At 54.2% G+C, this 14,428-nt stretch overlaps 2 protein-coding genes across 6 annotated transcripts; one reads left to right on the top strand and one right to left on the bottom strand.

Moving 5' to 3' along the window:
• Positions 1-1,007: 1,007 nt before the first annotated feature.
• On the top strand, positions 1,008-5,374 carry GNG14 (G protein subunit gamma 14). Its single transcript, XM_023188808.2, is given in 4 exon segments — positions 1,008-1,124; positions 1,332-1,656; positions 4,984-5,185; positions 5,188-5,374. Coding segments are annotated over 3 exon segments (435 nt in total). The 5' UTR covers positions 1,008-1,124; positions 1,332-1,542; the 3' UTR covers positions 5,307-5,374.
• A 771-nt stretch (positions 5,375-6,145) lies between these two features.
• Positions 6,146-13,915, bottom strand: FBXW9 (F-box and WD repeat domain containing 9). Of its 5 annotated transcripts, XM_023188811.1 has the most exons (10): positions 13,450-13,915; positions 12,090-12,229; positions 11,883-12,011; positions 8,940-9,052; positions 8,764-8,855; positions 7,200-7,348; positions 6,999-7,112; positions 6,777-6,866; positions 6,607-6,672; positions 6,146-6,525 (listed from the first exon to the last, which is right to left on the bottom strand). In XM_023188811.1, exons 1-10 carry the CDS (start codon positions 13,856-13,858, stop codon positions 6,451-6,453), a joined length of 1,377 nt encoding a protein of 458 aa, XP_023044579.1. In that variant the 5' UTR covers positions 13,859-13,915; the 3' UTR covers positions 6,146-6,450. The 5 variants fall into 5 exon arrangements, with proteins under 5 accessions (XP_023044579.1, XP_023044577.1, XP_023044578.1 ...); XM_023188809.1 differs by having other exon boundaries at positions 6,777-7,112; XM_023188810.1 differs by having other exon boundaries at positions 6,629-6,672; positions 6,777-7,112.
• Positions 13,916-14,428: the final 513 nt, after the last annotated feature.

Below are 14,428 nucleotides of genomic sequence, written 5' to 3'. Positions count from 1 at the left end.
ATCTCAGCTCACCGCAACCTCCACCTTCCGGGTTCAAGCGATTCTCCTTCCTCAGCCTCCCGAGTAGCTGGGACTACAGGCATACACCACCACGCCCGGCTAATTTTGTATTTGTAGTAGGGACAGGGTTTCTCTTTGTTGGTCACGCTGGTCTCAAACTTCCGACCTCAGGTGATCCGTTCGCCTCGGCCTCCCAAAGTGCTGGGATTACAGGCTGAGCCACCGGGCCCGGCCTTTAGGCCTTTTCATGTTTTCCCGACTTCGCATGAAGATTCTTTTTTATTTTTATTATTTATTTAATTTCTTTTTGAGACAGAGTTATGCTCTTGTTGCGCAGGCTGGAGTGCAGTGTTGCAATCTCAGCTCACTGCAAACTCTGCCCCCCTAGTTCAAGCGATTCTCCTGCCTCAGCCTCCCGAGTTGCTGGGATTATAGGCACCCACCACCACGCCTGGCTAATTTTTGTATTTTTAGTAGAGATGGCATTTCACCATGTTGGCCAGGCTGGTTCTGACCTCGCGTGATCCGCCCGCCTCGGCCTTCCAAAGTGCTGGGATTACAGGCCTGAACCACTGCCCCTAGCCAAGATTCCTATTTTAATGCCGCCTGCTGGAGACCCACCGCTTTGCCGGCACTCGCCCATTTGTTTCTGTTCTTTCCCCTCAGGAGGAGAGGCTGGTTTTGTTGTTGTCACTTTTTTTTTTTTTTTTTTTTGAGATAGTCTTGCGCTGTCACCCAGGCTGGAGCGCAGTGGCATGATGTCAGCTCACTGCAACCTCTGCCTCCCGGGTTCACACCATTCTCCTGCCTCAGCCTCCCAAGTAACTGGTACTACAAGCGCCCGCCACCACGCACGGCTAATTTTTTGTATTTTTAGTAGACACGGGGTTTCACCGTGTTAGCCAGGCTGGTCTCTATCTCCTGAACTCGTGATCCGCCCGCCTCGGCCTCCCAAAGTGCTGGGATTACAGGCGTGAGCCACCGCGCCTGGCCTGCTGCTGTTTGATAGGGTCTGTCTGTCGCCAGGCTGGAGTGCTGTGACGCGATCTCGGCCCACTGCAACCTCCGACTCCCAGACTCAGGTCATCTTCCCACCCCAGCATCCCGACAAGCTGGGACTACAGGTGTGTACCACCGTGCCCAGCTAATTTTTTTAATGAGGATCGCTTCTTAAGCGTCACCCATGGACAGGATTTCCGTCGTCAGGCAGCGTTAGATACAGTTCCAGCCTTCCTCAGCCACTTTTGTCTAATGGGATAGTGAGCCCAGTTCGTGCCCTCACAATCTCCAAAGCTTCACATGCTGCATAACGTTCTGTTCTTCCTTTATAGCTGCAGCTGTCACCTCCACCTCCTCTGGGAAGTCTTCCCTGAACTTCCACTGGGTCAGTGGCCTCTTCTGGGACCCAGGGCTGCTGTCTCTTTCCCTCCAGCAACACTGTGAGACCCTCAATGTCGTCTGCACCTCAAATGCACCCTCCTAACAGTGCATACGGTCAACAGGATTATTCACTCACTCTACAGTTCATGTAGTCTATTCTCTATGGTGGACTCTGTGTTAGGCACTAAGGATTTAGTGGTGAACAAGACCAAGATGTGGACCCTGCCCTACTGGAGCCCACAATCTGATTGGGAAGATAGAAAGTTAACAACAATGGTGAGTACAATCAGGATTTTTTTTTTTTTTTTTTGAGATGGAGTTTCACTCTCGTTGCCCAGGCTGGAGTGCAATGGCACGATCTCAACTCACTGTAACCTCTGCCTCCCAGTTTTTCAAGCGAATCTCTTGCCTCAGCCTCCCAAGTAGCTGGGATTACAGGCATGCACCATCACGCCCGGCTATTCTTGTATTTTTAGTAGAGACAGGGTTTCACTATGTTGGTCAGGCTGGTCTCGAACTCCTGACCTCAGGTGATCCACCTGCCTCGGCCTCCCAAAGTGCTAGGATTACAGGTGTGAGCCACCGCGCCCAGCGCAATCAGGATTTAAACAGGATGATTTGAGTCTTTAGGTGGAGGAGTTGGGTATTTTAGTTGGAGTGATGGGTGAAGGACACCAAGGAGGTGAGATGTGAGCCAAAGCCAGAAGGCTGAGAAAATCCCCGTATGTGAAGATGCAGGGAGGCCATTCCCTGCACGTGGGTAGATAGAACAGCAAAAGCCCTGAGGCTGGAATGAGCCTACCTTGTTGGAGGAGCCAGACATCCTCCTTGACATCCTCACTTGGATCTCAAAGTTGCCCCCTCAAGTTCCCTCTCTACCTATCCCTGGTCTTTCTGCATCTCAGCAAATGGCCCCACCCTTCGCTCATCCACTAGACTGAAAAATAGGGATTGGGGCTGGGCACAGTGGCTCACACCTGTAATCCCAGCACTTTCGGAGGCCAAGGCGGGCGGATCACCTGAGGTTAGGAGTTAGAGACCAGCCTGGTCAACATGGCAAAACCCCGTCTCTACTAAAAAATACAAAAATTAGCCAGGTGTGGTGGCACACACCTGTAATCCCAGCTACTCAGGAGGCTGAGGCAGGAGAATCACTTGAACCCGGGAGGTGGAGGTTGCAGTGAGTCGAGATGGTGCCACTGCACTCTAGTCTGGGTGACAGAGCAAAACTCCATCTCAAAAATAAATAAAAATTAAAAATGAGGAGTGGAGCTTGCTGTCTCCCCTTTTTGCACACCCCACATCCATCCTTCTCAGCATGTCTGCCAACCTCTACCTATAAAGTAGGTCCGAAATCCAGGTATTTTCTTTATCCCCATAGCCTACAAGCTGGCTTTGGTCTTCTTCAATCCATCTCCCACCCAACAGCTAAGATCAGAGAGCTTTTTTTTTTGTTTGTTTGTTTGTTTTTTTGATGCAGGGTCTCACTCTATCACCAGGGCTAGAGTGCAAGGGACAATCACACTTCACCGCAGTTTTGACCTCCTGGCCTCAAGTCATCCTCCCACTTCAGTCTCCCCAGTAGCTGGGACTACAGGCGCATGCCACAGCCAAACACCTCACGGTTAAAACCTCCTAATGGTAGCTTCCCCCTGGGAGTAAAATCCAAGATTTTCACAGTGGCCTTAAAGGGCGCCTCTCAACCTCCCTGCTTCCATCTCCTACCATGCTGGCCCTCTGTCCTTCTCTCCTCTCCAGCTACATGGACCTCTTTGCTGTTCCTGTAACCCACCAAGCTCTTTTTTGTCCAAGGAGTCATGTACTTGCTGCCCCCCCTGCCTAGAACACCCCATTTCTCAGTTTCTTCTCCTCTTTTGGGCCTAAGTTAAAATGTCACCTCCTCTTAGAGGCCTGCCCTGACCACTCCTCTCCCATTTACTTTGATTTTATTCTTCTTTCATATTCTCTTTCAGATGTATACTCTTTCACTGAGTACATTTTCTACTGTCCATCCCTGCCTGACTAGAAGGGCAGCTCCATGAGGACAGGGTTTTGTCTTGTTTCATTGCTCATTTTGGTTTTTTGCACAGTACTGGGCACATATTAGAATCTCAGGTGGGGCAAGGCTCAGTGGCTTATGCCTATAATTCCTTTGGAAGGCCAAGGATCGTTTGAGGTCAGGAGTTCAAGACCAGCCTGGGCAACATAGTAAGAACCATCTCTACAAAAAGTTAAAAACATAAATTAGCAGGGCACGGTGGCTCACGCCTGTAATTCTAGCTAATCAGGAGGCTGAGGTGAGAGGATCACCTGAGCCCAGGAGTTTGAAGTTACAGTGAGCTATGATTGTACCATTGCACTCCAGCCTAGACAGAGCGAGAACCTGGGCTTAAAAAAAAAAAAAAGGCCAGGCACGATGGCTCACACCTGTAATCCCAGCACTTTGGGAGGCCAAAGCAGGTGGATCACTTGAGGTCAGGAGTTCAAGACCAGCCTGGCCAACATGGTGAAACCCCATGACTACTAAAATACAAAAATTAGCCAGGTGTGGCCGGACATAGTGGCTCATGCCTGTAATCCCAGCACTTTGGGAGGCCAAGGCAAGCAGATCACCTGAGGTCGGGAGTTCAAGACCAGCCTGACCAACATGGTGAAACCCTGTCTCTACTAAAACTACTAAAAATCAGCCGAGCATGGTGGCACATGCCTGTAATCCCAGCTACTCGAGAGGCAGAGGCAGGAGAATCACTTGAACCCAGAAGGCGGAGGTTGCGGTGAGCCGAAATCGCACCATTGTACTCTAGCCTGGGCAACGAGCGAAATACCATCTCAAAAAAAAAAAAAAAAAAAAAAAAATTAGCCGGGTGTGGTGGCATACGCCTGTAATCCCAGCTACTCAGGAGGCTGAGGCAGGAGAATCACTTGAGCCCGGGAGATGGAGCTTGAAAGTGAGCTGAGATCGCACCACTGCACTCCAGCCTGGGTAACAGAGCAAGACTCTCAAAAAAAAAGAAAGAAAGAAAAAGAGAATGAAGGTATTGGAGATTTGGGCCTGAGCAGTGGTGAGAGCAGGAGAGGCAAGGCTGCATGTCGGAGATGGCAGAGTCTGACAAAGCAGATGTGTTGGGAACAGTTAGCAGGAGATCCAGCAGGTGAAGGGGAGGCCAGGGCCTCCTCACTCCCCCAGCCAAGGCACCCAGCCCACAGGGATCCAGGTGACACATGACACCAGGGCAGCCACAGGCCCTCCTGGGACAGGGACCCCCTCAGCCGAGGCAGCTGCTGCTGCTGCAGCTGGTGATATTTCACTCCATGAGAGTCCTGGCTTCAAAGTCTCTGCAGGGGTAGCAGAAGGAGAAAAGAGGTTTGGAGAGGACAGGCCGGATCAGGGAGGGAGCCAGAGCAGGGCGGCCGCCACAGGACCAGGCAGCCAGAGGTGGCTTGGCCGAGGTGCATGGGCCTCACGGGTCCAGGAGCAGCCACCCTCATCCTGCAGTCCCCAAGGAACATAGGAGGAGGTGCGGGAACCCTCGGGCAGCCCTAGGCTCCCCCTAGGGGACTGAGGTTGGGTCTGCTGCCCACAGCCCTGCCCACTTTCCCCAGATGTCCAGCAAGGTGACCATCAGTGGTGACACTGGGCAGGCCCGCCAGGCAGTGGAGCAGCTCCGGATGAAGGTGGGCATCGACCGAGTGAAGGTGAGGGTCGGGGCCGGTGCAGGAGGTGGGAAGAGGTGGAAACACATGGGCCAGGGGACAGGTACATGCCCGTGTCTGGTCTGACTGACCCAGTTGGTCTGCAGGTGTCCAAGCTGGCCGCCGATCTGCTGCAGTTCTGCACAGAGCAGGCCAAGAGCGACCCCTTCCTTGTAGGCATCCTGGCCGCCACCAACCCCTTCAAGGAAAAGAAGCCCTGTGCCATCCTATGAACCCAGGACAATGCCACCCTGTGGCCTGGGCAAACCAGGGGACCTCAATAAACATGAAGTGAATACTTCTCAGGGTATGGCTGAGCCCGGCTGAGATGGGAGACCAGAGGGACTTTGGGCTTGCAGGGGCCAGGTGCACACCTAGCCCAGCCTCCCTCCCTGGCCTGACCCCGGGGTCACAGCCACAGCAGCACACACAGACCCTAGAGCCCTAGACAGAGAACATGCCATCCCCCTTGCCCTCCCCAGCACCCATGGGATAGCCTGAGCAGTTACCCTTTCAAATGACCAGGATTTGGCCGGGCGCGGTGGCTCAAGCCTGTAATCCCAGCACTTTGGGAGGCCGAGATGGGCGGATCACGAGGTCAGGAGATCGAGACCATCCTGGCTAACATGGTGAAACCCCGTCTCTACTAAAAAATACAAAAAACTAGCCGGGCGAGGTGGCGGCGCCTGTAGTCCCAGCTACTCGGGAGGCTGAGGCAGGAGAATGGCGGGAACCAGGGAGGCGGAGCTTGCAGTGAGCTGAGATCCGGCCACTGCACTCCAGCCCAGGCGACAGAGCAAGACTCCGTCTCAAAAAAAAAAAAAAAGACCAGGATTTGAGTCATAATCTACACACCACACACATCACACACACACAAGTGACATCATAGACACAGGTGACCATGATCCCCAGGAATCTTCCCTCTTCAAATAAACGCACAGCAACAGCTGACACGCACCCCCCAGCCCAGACTTTCTATCTCTCCCAGTCACTCGCACGAAGGCCCGCAGCCCCCCGACCCCAAGCAGGCGCAGGCAGAGCCCCAGCAGGCAAACCACACTCACACTCCAGGCCCAAGCACCAATATGTCAGGTTTATTCTCCTTCGCTCTCACCTGAGAGCGGGGCATCCAAATCATAACAAAACCAGGGCCCAAGAGCGGGGAGCGGCCCCCTGGGTGGGCCTGAACCCCAACTTCACCCTTCCCCCAGGCATAGGTCCCAGGCCAGGACCCTCACCCAAATGTGGCCGGGACTCCTCGTGCCCTAGGCCTGCGGGGCGGGGGCGGAGGCAGCACCAACATTGGGGATGGTCCCCCAAGAACAGAGGAGGAAGCCCAGCCTCCGGGAGGCAGTATCCACATCCACATCCACCTGCTCAGGCCGGCAGCCTCCAGACCTCTAGCGACACGTCCCCAGAGCCAGCCACCACGAGGTTGCCCTCAGCACAGACCTGGGACCGGGGAAGGACATGAGGAGTCAGGGACGATGGCTCTCTGGCCAGCTGGGCAGAGCACATGGGGCAGGACCTTACCCTACTGAGTGTACTGTCATACTTTCGGGTGCAGATGGTCCTTGGTGGGTCTGTGGGCACGTGCACCTGGTGAGGGGCAATGGGCCAAGGTTAAGAGGTATGCCCCTGGCTGATGGAGGTGGGGGAGGGGCAGGGACTGTCCTGGGGCAGGGGCTGGGCAGGAGCCTCACCCGGATGGACTTGTCAGTGGATGTAGTGTACAAGGCTCCCACTGAGTACTGGATCCCAGTGATGGGAAAGCTGTGGCCCACGTCAAAGGACTGCGGGAAGGGGATCAGGAAACACTCAGGCGAGGCTCTCCCAAGGCCCACCCTCCCCCACACCACCAGGGGCTCAGGGGTAGGAAGGAGGCCCAGGGGGAGGAACAGGCAGGGGCAGGAGCTCCAGCAGACCCGGACAAGCTGTAAGCAGCCGTTGCGGTTGACAAAGACGTGCAGCAGGCCGTGGTTGTCACCAGCCCAGAGCTGGGGTTCCTGGTAGGACATGCAGAGCAGGTAGGAGTCCAGCTATGAGAGGGACAAGGGACAGGACAGCTCAGGCCGGGCTGGGCCTGCGACAGTCCCCATCTTTCCAGGCCCCTGGGGAAGGCCCACCTGCAGACGCTGCAGGACTCTGTTGGCTCGGCGGTCGACCACTACCAGGGTGCGGTCCTCGCTGCCTGAGATGATGTGCTGGTCATCCGCCATCAGGGCCAGCACGGGTCTGGAGTGTAGTTGCTGGCACTTCAACAGGGCTGGGCTGGCTTCATGGGTGATGGGCCGGGGAGGAGGGATATCAGAGCCCCTCGAAGGCCCCCTCTCCCAGCCCGTGGGAGCATCCCGTGTCTCCATCCTGTCTGGCAAAACCCTCGATCTGCTCATTCCCCTATCCCCACAGAGTGACCCATCTCTCCTCGCCCACCTCAGCTAAACCCAGGCCTCCACAGGAGCCCCCAGGCTTCTGCCCATCCCCGTCCCCATGCCATATTCCTCCTCCGATCCTAGCTATTGTTCTTAGCACAGAGCTGACCAAGGTGGTCTCAGTCTTGCATCCACCCTCAGGTTGGCATGAAACATGCCTCTATCCCGCAGCCCTGCTCCAGCTCTGCCTGGACAAGGTACACTGGCCCTTCAATTAACAAAAGAAGAATGAATAAATAGGCCAGGCACAGTGGCTCACACCTGTAATTTCGGAACTTTGGGAGGCTGATACGGGCAGATCACCTGAGCTCAGGAGTTCAAGATCAGCCTGGGAAATGTGGCAAGACCCCGTCTCTATTTTAAAAAAAAGAAAAATGGCCGGGCGCAGTGGCTCATGCCTGTAATCCCTGTACTTTGGGAAGCCGAGGTGGGTGGATCACCTGAGGTCAGGAGTTCATGACCAGCCTGGCCAACATGGTGAAACCTCCTCTCTACTAAAAATTCAAAAATTAGCTAGGCATGGTGGCAGGCTCCTGTAATCCCAGCTACTTGGGAGGCTGAGGAAGGAGAGTCGCTTGAACCCAGGAGGTGGAGGTTGCGGTAAGCTGAGATCGCGCCACTGCACTCCGGGATGCTCGGTATAAAAAAAAAAAAAAAAAGAAAAAAAAGAAAAAAAAGAAAAATGAATGGATAAATAAACAACAGAAAATACTTATATTCCAGGCAATGTTCCTTCTAGGTGCTTATGTAAATGAATTTATTTATATATTTTTAATTACTTTTCATTTAGATATGGGGGTCTCACTATGTTGCCCAGGTTGAACTCAAATTCCTAGGCTGAAGCAATCCTCCTGCCTCAGCCTGCGGAGTAGCTGGGACTATAGGTGGGCACCACCACACCCAGCATAAAAAAACATAGTTAATCCACCACTGTTGCTATTATCATCTTCCCCCATTAACCCCATGGGGCTGGCATGGTATTATTATCTGGATTTCACAGATGGGGAAACCGAGCTTCAAGCTTGTCTGGGGGTCACACAGGTAGGAAGTGGGACAGCCAGGATTCTAACCGGCCCCCAGGGCTGCCCAAACTTCATCTGCACCCGCTGCCCAAGTTGCCTATATTGTACCAGCACAGCATGGCCACTCCGAGTGGTATGTGGTTATGTGACTATGACCCCAGCCAGGCTGTGAAGCCACACTGTCTCCTTCCCCAACATGACATCTCCCAACCTGGGCCCCAGGACTCTTGGCCCACCTCTGGGGTCGTAGATGGCCACCTTCTTGTCATAGGTGCCAGTCACCAGGACGTCAGACAGGTAGGAGAGGCACAGCACGGCTGAGCTGGTCCTGGGGACACACAGACCACAGGGCTTTAGCTGTGGCCAGGCAGGGTCCTATCCCCCCAGATCCCCTGCCCAGGCCCCCTCACACTTTATCTCGCCGAACTGCTGCCCATCTGCTGCCAGGTCCCAGAGCTTCACTGTGCTGTCCCAGGAGCCAGAGCACACGCGGTGGTCCTGCGCTGCCAGTGACCACACCCAGCCCTGTGGGATGGGAGCAGCAGTCACACACCTGCCACAGCCCATGGGGGGTCCCAGACTGGGATTGTTGTGATTTTGCAGGTAAGGCTCAGAGAGGTCAAGAGACTCACCCAAAGCCACACAGCTCTTCCTCCCCAATGCCCACTGTGATAGATGCTGCAGTAAGTACAACACCCAACTCTGGCTCCAGGTGATCATCCCCATTGCACAGACAACAAAATCAAGGGTCAGAGGAAGGAAGGAGATAACCAAGAACCCAGAGCAAGTTCCAGTTGATTACAGATTAAAGTTTGTGCCCATGGGTCAGCCTGACTTCACACCTCACCTAGAAACTTTTTTCTTTTTTTTTTTTGGAGACAGAGTTTCACTCTTGTCATCCAGGCTGGAGTGCAGTGGCTTGATCTTGGCTCACTGCAACCTCCGCCTTCCGGGTTTAAGTGATTCTCCTGCCTTAGCCTCCCTAGTAGCTGGGATTACATGCTTGTGCCACCATGCCCGGCTAATTTTTGTATTATTAGTAGAGACGGGGTTTCACCATGTTGGCCAGGCTGGTCTCAAACTCCCGACCTTAGGTGATCCACCCGCCTCAGCCTCCCAAAGTGCTGGGATTACAGGTGTGAGCCACTGTGCTTGTCACAGAAACTCTTTTTTTTTTTTTTGAGATGAGGTCTTGCTCTGTCACCCAGGCACGAATGCAGTGGTGCGATCATGGCTCACTGCAGCCTCCACCTCCCAGGATCAAGTGATCCTTGTACCACAGCTTCCCGAAGAGCTGGAACTACAGGCGCATGTCACTATGCTCTGCTAATTTTTTTTTTTTTTTTGAGACACAGTCTTGCTCTGTCTCCCAGGCTGGAGTGCAGTGACGTGATCCTGGCTCACAGCAAGCTCCGCCTCCCAGGGTCACGCTGTTCTCCTGCCTCAGCCTCCCGAGTAGCTGGGACTACAGGTGCCTGCCACCACGCCCAGCTAATTTTTTGGTACTTTTTGTAGAGTCATGTTGCCCAGGCTGGTCTCAAACTCCTGGGTTAAAGCAGTCCTCCTGCCGCGGCCTCCCAAAGTGTTAGGATTACAGGCCTGAGCAACTAATTGCACCCTGGCCCAATAACATTTCTAAGTCAAGTTCTACAGAGACTCAGCACCAGTGGTGGTTTGAAGCCACATGACAAGTGTTTAAGAGTATGGCCTCTACTTTGTGACCTGGCAAACCGTATCACCTCCCTCAGTTCATTCATCAGCAAATTGGGCAGAAAACATCCCTTCCCTCAGGAGCTGATATGCACAGGGTGGTGGATGCTGACTTACTGCCCACCAGTCCCACAGAGGAGGGCACTATCATGTATCTCATTTTACAAATGGGGAAACTGGGCCCCACAGAGGTTGAGTTTCTCACTCAAGGTCACACAGCCAGGAAGCAGCACAGTGTGAATTTGAACCCAGCAACCTGGCCCCAAGCCCGAGCTCTCAGCCACTGGCCTGACCACCTTAGCAACTGGCGGAGATGCTCCTCCACAGTCACTTCTCACGAGATGACAGTCATGCTCAGAGTCGGCTGATCTCCAAGGGCAGTCTCGTAACTGCTCTGCACTGGGCCTCTCAAGGTGTACCTGACATCTATTGAGCACCTACTGTGTGTCAGAGCCTGAGCTTGGCCGGGCACCATGGATCATGCCGGTAATCCTAGCACTTTGGGAGGCTGAGGCAGGCAGATAACTTGAGGCCAGGAGTTTGAGACCAGCCTGGCCAACATGGCGAAACCTCATGTCCACTAAAGATTAAAAAAAACCATATATATACACACACACACACACATATATATATACACACACACACAAATTAGCTGGGCATGGTGGTACATGCCTATAATTCCAGCTACTCAGGAGGCAAAGTTGCAGTAAGCTGAGATTGTGCCACTGCACTACAGCCTGAGCAACAGAGTGAGATTCCATTAAAAAAAAAAAAATTAGCTGGGCGTGGTGGCAGGCACCTGTAATTCCAGCTACTTGGGAGGCTGAGGCAGGAGAATCACTTGAACCCTGGAGGCAGAGGTTGCAGTGGGCTGAGATCATGCCATTGCACTCCAGCTTGGGTGACAGAGCGAGATTGTCTCAAAAGCTATATAAATAAAGGCCGGGTGGCACATGCCTGTAATCCCAGCACTTTGGGAGGCTGAGGCGGGCAGATCACAAGGTCTGGAGATGGAGAACATTCTGGCCAACATGGTGAAACCCCGTCTCTACTAAAAATACAAACATTAGCTGGGCGTGATGGCAGGGCACCTGTAGTCCCAGCTACTCAGGAGGCTGAGGCAGCAGAATTGCTTGAACCTGGGAGGCGGAGGTTTCAGTGAGCCAAGATCGCACCACTACACTCCAGCCTAGCAACAAAGTGACACTCCATATCAAAAAAAAAAAAAAAAAAATTAGCCAGGTGTGGTGGCATGCACCTGTAGTTCCAGCTACTTGGGAGGCTGAGGCAGGAGAATCGCTTGAACCCGGGAGGCGGAGGTTGCAGTGAGCTGAGATCATACCACTGCACTCCAGCCTGGGTGACAAAGTGAGACTCCATCTCAAAAAAAAAAAAAAAAAAAAAAAATGCCTGAGCTTAATGTATGTCCACATTAATGCATAATGCATTTCCTTCATCCTCATCCTAATCACCCACTGGACAGAAGTAGAAACTGAGGCATGGAGAAGACACACATCTCACCCAAAGTCACACCAAGGATAGAAAAGTCAGATTCAAATCTGTGTGATCCTGTACCAAAACCTGGGGCCTTAACCAAGATACCCTACTCAGGCCTCATACCTCCTATCCCCACCTGACCCCTCACCTCATGGGTACTATTCCGCTTAGTGCCCAAGGTCTTGACCAGAACCTGGCTGGGCTCCGTCCCCAGCTGCCGCAGGTCCCACAAGTTGACAGTGCGATCTCGGGAGCCCGACAGACAGAGTGACCCACCCTGGAAAGGGAGCAAGGTGATGTTGTCAGAGCCACCCTGGCCCACCCCTGCCTGGCCCCGCCCCAGACCCTGTCTCACCTGGAGCAGCAGCACTGAGTCAATGGCAGCCAGGTGCCCATTGGCCAAGCAGAAGTATTCGGCCCGGCGCCCATCCTCTGCCCAGCGGGACAGGTGCTCCTCCAGCGCAATGCAGGCTGCCGGCCAGTCAAAGTTCTTCTCTGTGGGTTACCACGAGTAGGGTACCCAGTGAGCAGGGACCCTAGCACCCACACCAGCTGGCCAAGCCCAACCCTGGCTTCCAGGAAGCCCACCCTACACCAGACTTGGACAGAACCCCATGGAGATCCCTACTCCCGCCCCAAGCCAACCCAGGCTCGGGTCTTGCGACCAACTGCCTGCCCATTTCCCAGCCAGGTCTAGGACTACTCCTCACTCCAATTTCCAGAAATTGGGAATTGGGGTCTCAGAACTACCTCTCCAGGCCCCATCCCCCAACCCAAACTCAGGGGACAGCGGTCTCAGGATGTTGAGGTCTGACCTCAGGCTCAGCATAGAAGCTGGGGCCTCATGACTAACCCTTCCTGCCTCAGCCTCTGAACCAGACCAAGGGAGCTGTTCCTCAAAGAGTATCTGGAAACTGTCAATATGCAGAATGCAAGCCCCAGATGCAGATTCAGTGGTATGGACAGGGTCCAGGCATCTATGTTTATTAAGCTGTTTGGGAGAGTCTGACCTAGGGGGTTGAATGGCAACACCTTGAGAATCACTGATCCCGGAGTGATCCTGATTCCTCTCTAAGGTTGAGTGTTTGATTACCTTAACCTGGAAGCAGAATCAAAGCTTCCAGGTTAAGGGTATCAAACACCCAAGCTGTAATACATCTTGGCTTAAGGGCTTGAGGATCCAGCTGTATCAGGATCAACAATATCGAGGGAGAACACAAGCTGTTCTCCCTCAGGAACCAATCAACTCAGGGCCAAGAGCCACTGTCTCACCCCTAACCGGGTCAAGGCTCTAGGGCTCAGAAGTTTTGACATCAACAGGTGCTGTCTCAGCTTCTAAGCTGGACTCAGAACCTGAGGATCCTTGGGCTCACTTTGAGCCCCAGCATAAACTCCAGAGCCTAAGGCTTCAAGTCCCTGTGTTAATCCCCAGTCAGGGGTCAGGGGCTTAGTACCACAAAATCCCAAGCCTGAGGATATTTGGATCCTGAGTCGTCCAGGGACCACAGTCTCAGGAAGCCAAGTACCTGACTGCCTCGTGGTCCACCCAGAGGTCCTCAGGGGCTTCCGCACCACCAGTAACTACCTCAGCCTCCAGCCTGAGCCAGGACAGCCACGAAGCCTGCTCCAGAGGCTGTGTCCAGAACACCCCATGCACCTCTTCCCCGCCCCAAGCCTGACCTGGGCGGGAGCCCCCAGTCCCCGGGTGCGCGCACCTTCCACCACTGGGTAGGGCGCGCGTACGCGGTGTAGCGCGCGTAGCCTCCAGGTGACACGGTCATACACGAGGTCGCGCAGCGCGTGGCACACGCGCGACAGGACGTGGAGCACGAGGCGGGCGTCCAGGTAGGAGCAGATCTCGAGCAGCAGCTCCGGGGGAAGGCTCAGAAGGCCTGGCTCACTTACGGCCGATACCTTGGACGCGGCCCGAGGCTCCGAAGCGCTCGGGGACGCGGCGGGCGTGGATAGCTGCGAGGGACGCGGGAACGCCAGCCCGGATTTTGGCGGACTGAGAACGCGGGCCACGTAGGCCTCGGCCTGCGCGTCTGAGTCTGTCTCTGACTCTGGGTCCGAGTCATCGTCCCAGGAGCGGGAATCATGGCACTGCCCTAAGGGAAGCTCCATGGCGACCGGGTGGGCGCTGCCGGTCTCGCGTCTTGTCTCCTAGGCAGCGCGAGGGCACTTCCGGCGCTGTCTGATGACGTTTCTGCGCCCACGGGAAGCGAGCGAGCGAAGTCAGACCCCGGCTTAATACAGAACACCTACCGCTTACAGGGTGCCCTGCAACTGCGTTGGCCTTAGGCTGAAAAATACAGGTTCCTGTTTCTGCGCTTTTTAAACTAGCATCTCTTGTCTTGCCGATACGGAGAGCCAGCCAACTCTAGCTAAAAACGAAACTCAAGCCAGGCGGTGTGGCGCGCGCCTGGAGTTCCAGCTACTCAGGAAGGTGAGGGGGTAGGATCCCTTGAGTCCCAGGAGTTCGAGACTGCAGTGAGCCATGATTGCGCCACTGTACTCTAGCCTGCGCAACATAGTGAGACCCCTGTCTCTTTAAATGAGACATAAATACTGCTCTGTAAAAAATAAACACTGCTTTATCGAAGGCATCTGTTATATGTGACACTGAGCTCAGAAACCCAAAGGCCCCTTTCCAAGTTTAAGGAATAGTGATTGGAACTCTTGCCTCTTTTCCCA

The sequence above is a fragment of the Piliocolobus tephrosceles genome, chromosome 21 (assembly GCF_002776525.5).
Source record: "Piliocolobus tephrosceles isolate RC106 chromosome 21, ASM277652v3, whole genome shotgun sequence".
In the NCBI taxonomy this organism is placed as follows: domain Eukaryota; kingdom Metazoa; phylum Chordata; class Mammalia; order Primates; family Cercopithecidae; genus Piliocolobus; species Piliocolobus tephrosceles.
The sequence above is the reverse complement of the archived record's forward strand: the minus strand, read 5'-3'. Positions and strand labels throughout refer to the sequence as shown.

Excerpts from the sequence above, each read along its gene's own strand:
- FBXW9 (XM_023188809.1), bottom strand. The coding sequence starts at position 13,858 with ATGGAGCTTCCCTTAGGGCAGTGCCATGATTCCCGCTCCTGGGACGAT. Across the intron at positions 12,230-13,449 it reads GCCCTACCCAGTGGTGGAAG|AGAAGAACTTTGACTGGCCG; the intron begins GTGCGCGCACCC and ends GGTAACCCACAG. Across the intron at positions 8,856-8,939 it reads CAGCAGTTCGGCGAGATAAA|GACCAGCTCAGCCGTGCTGT; the intron begins GTGTGAGGGGGC and ends GTGTGTCCCCAG.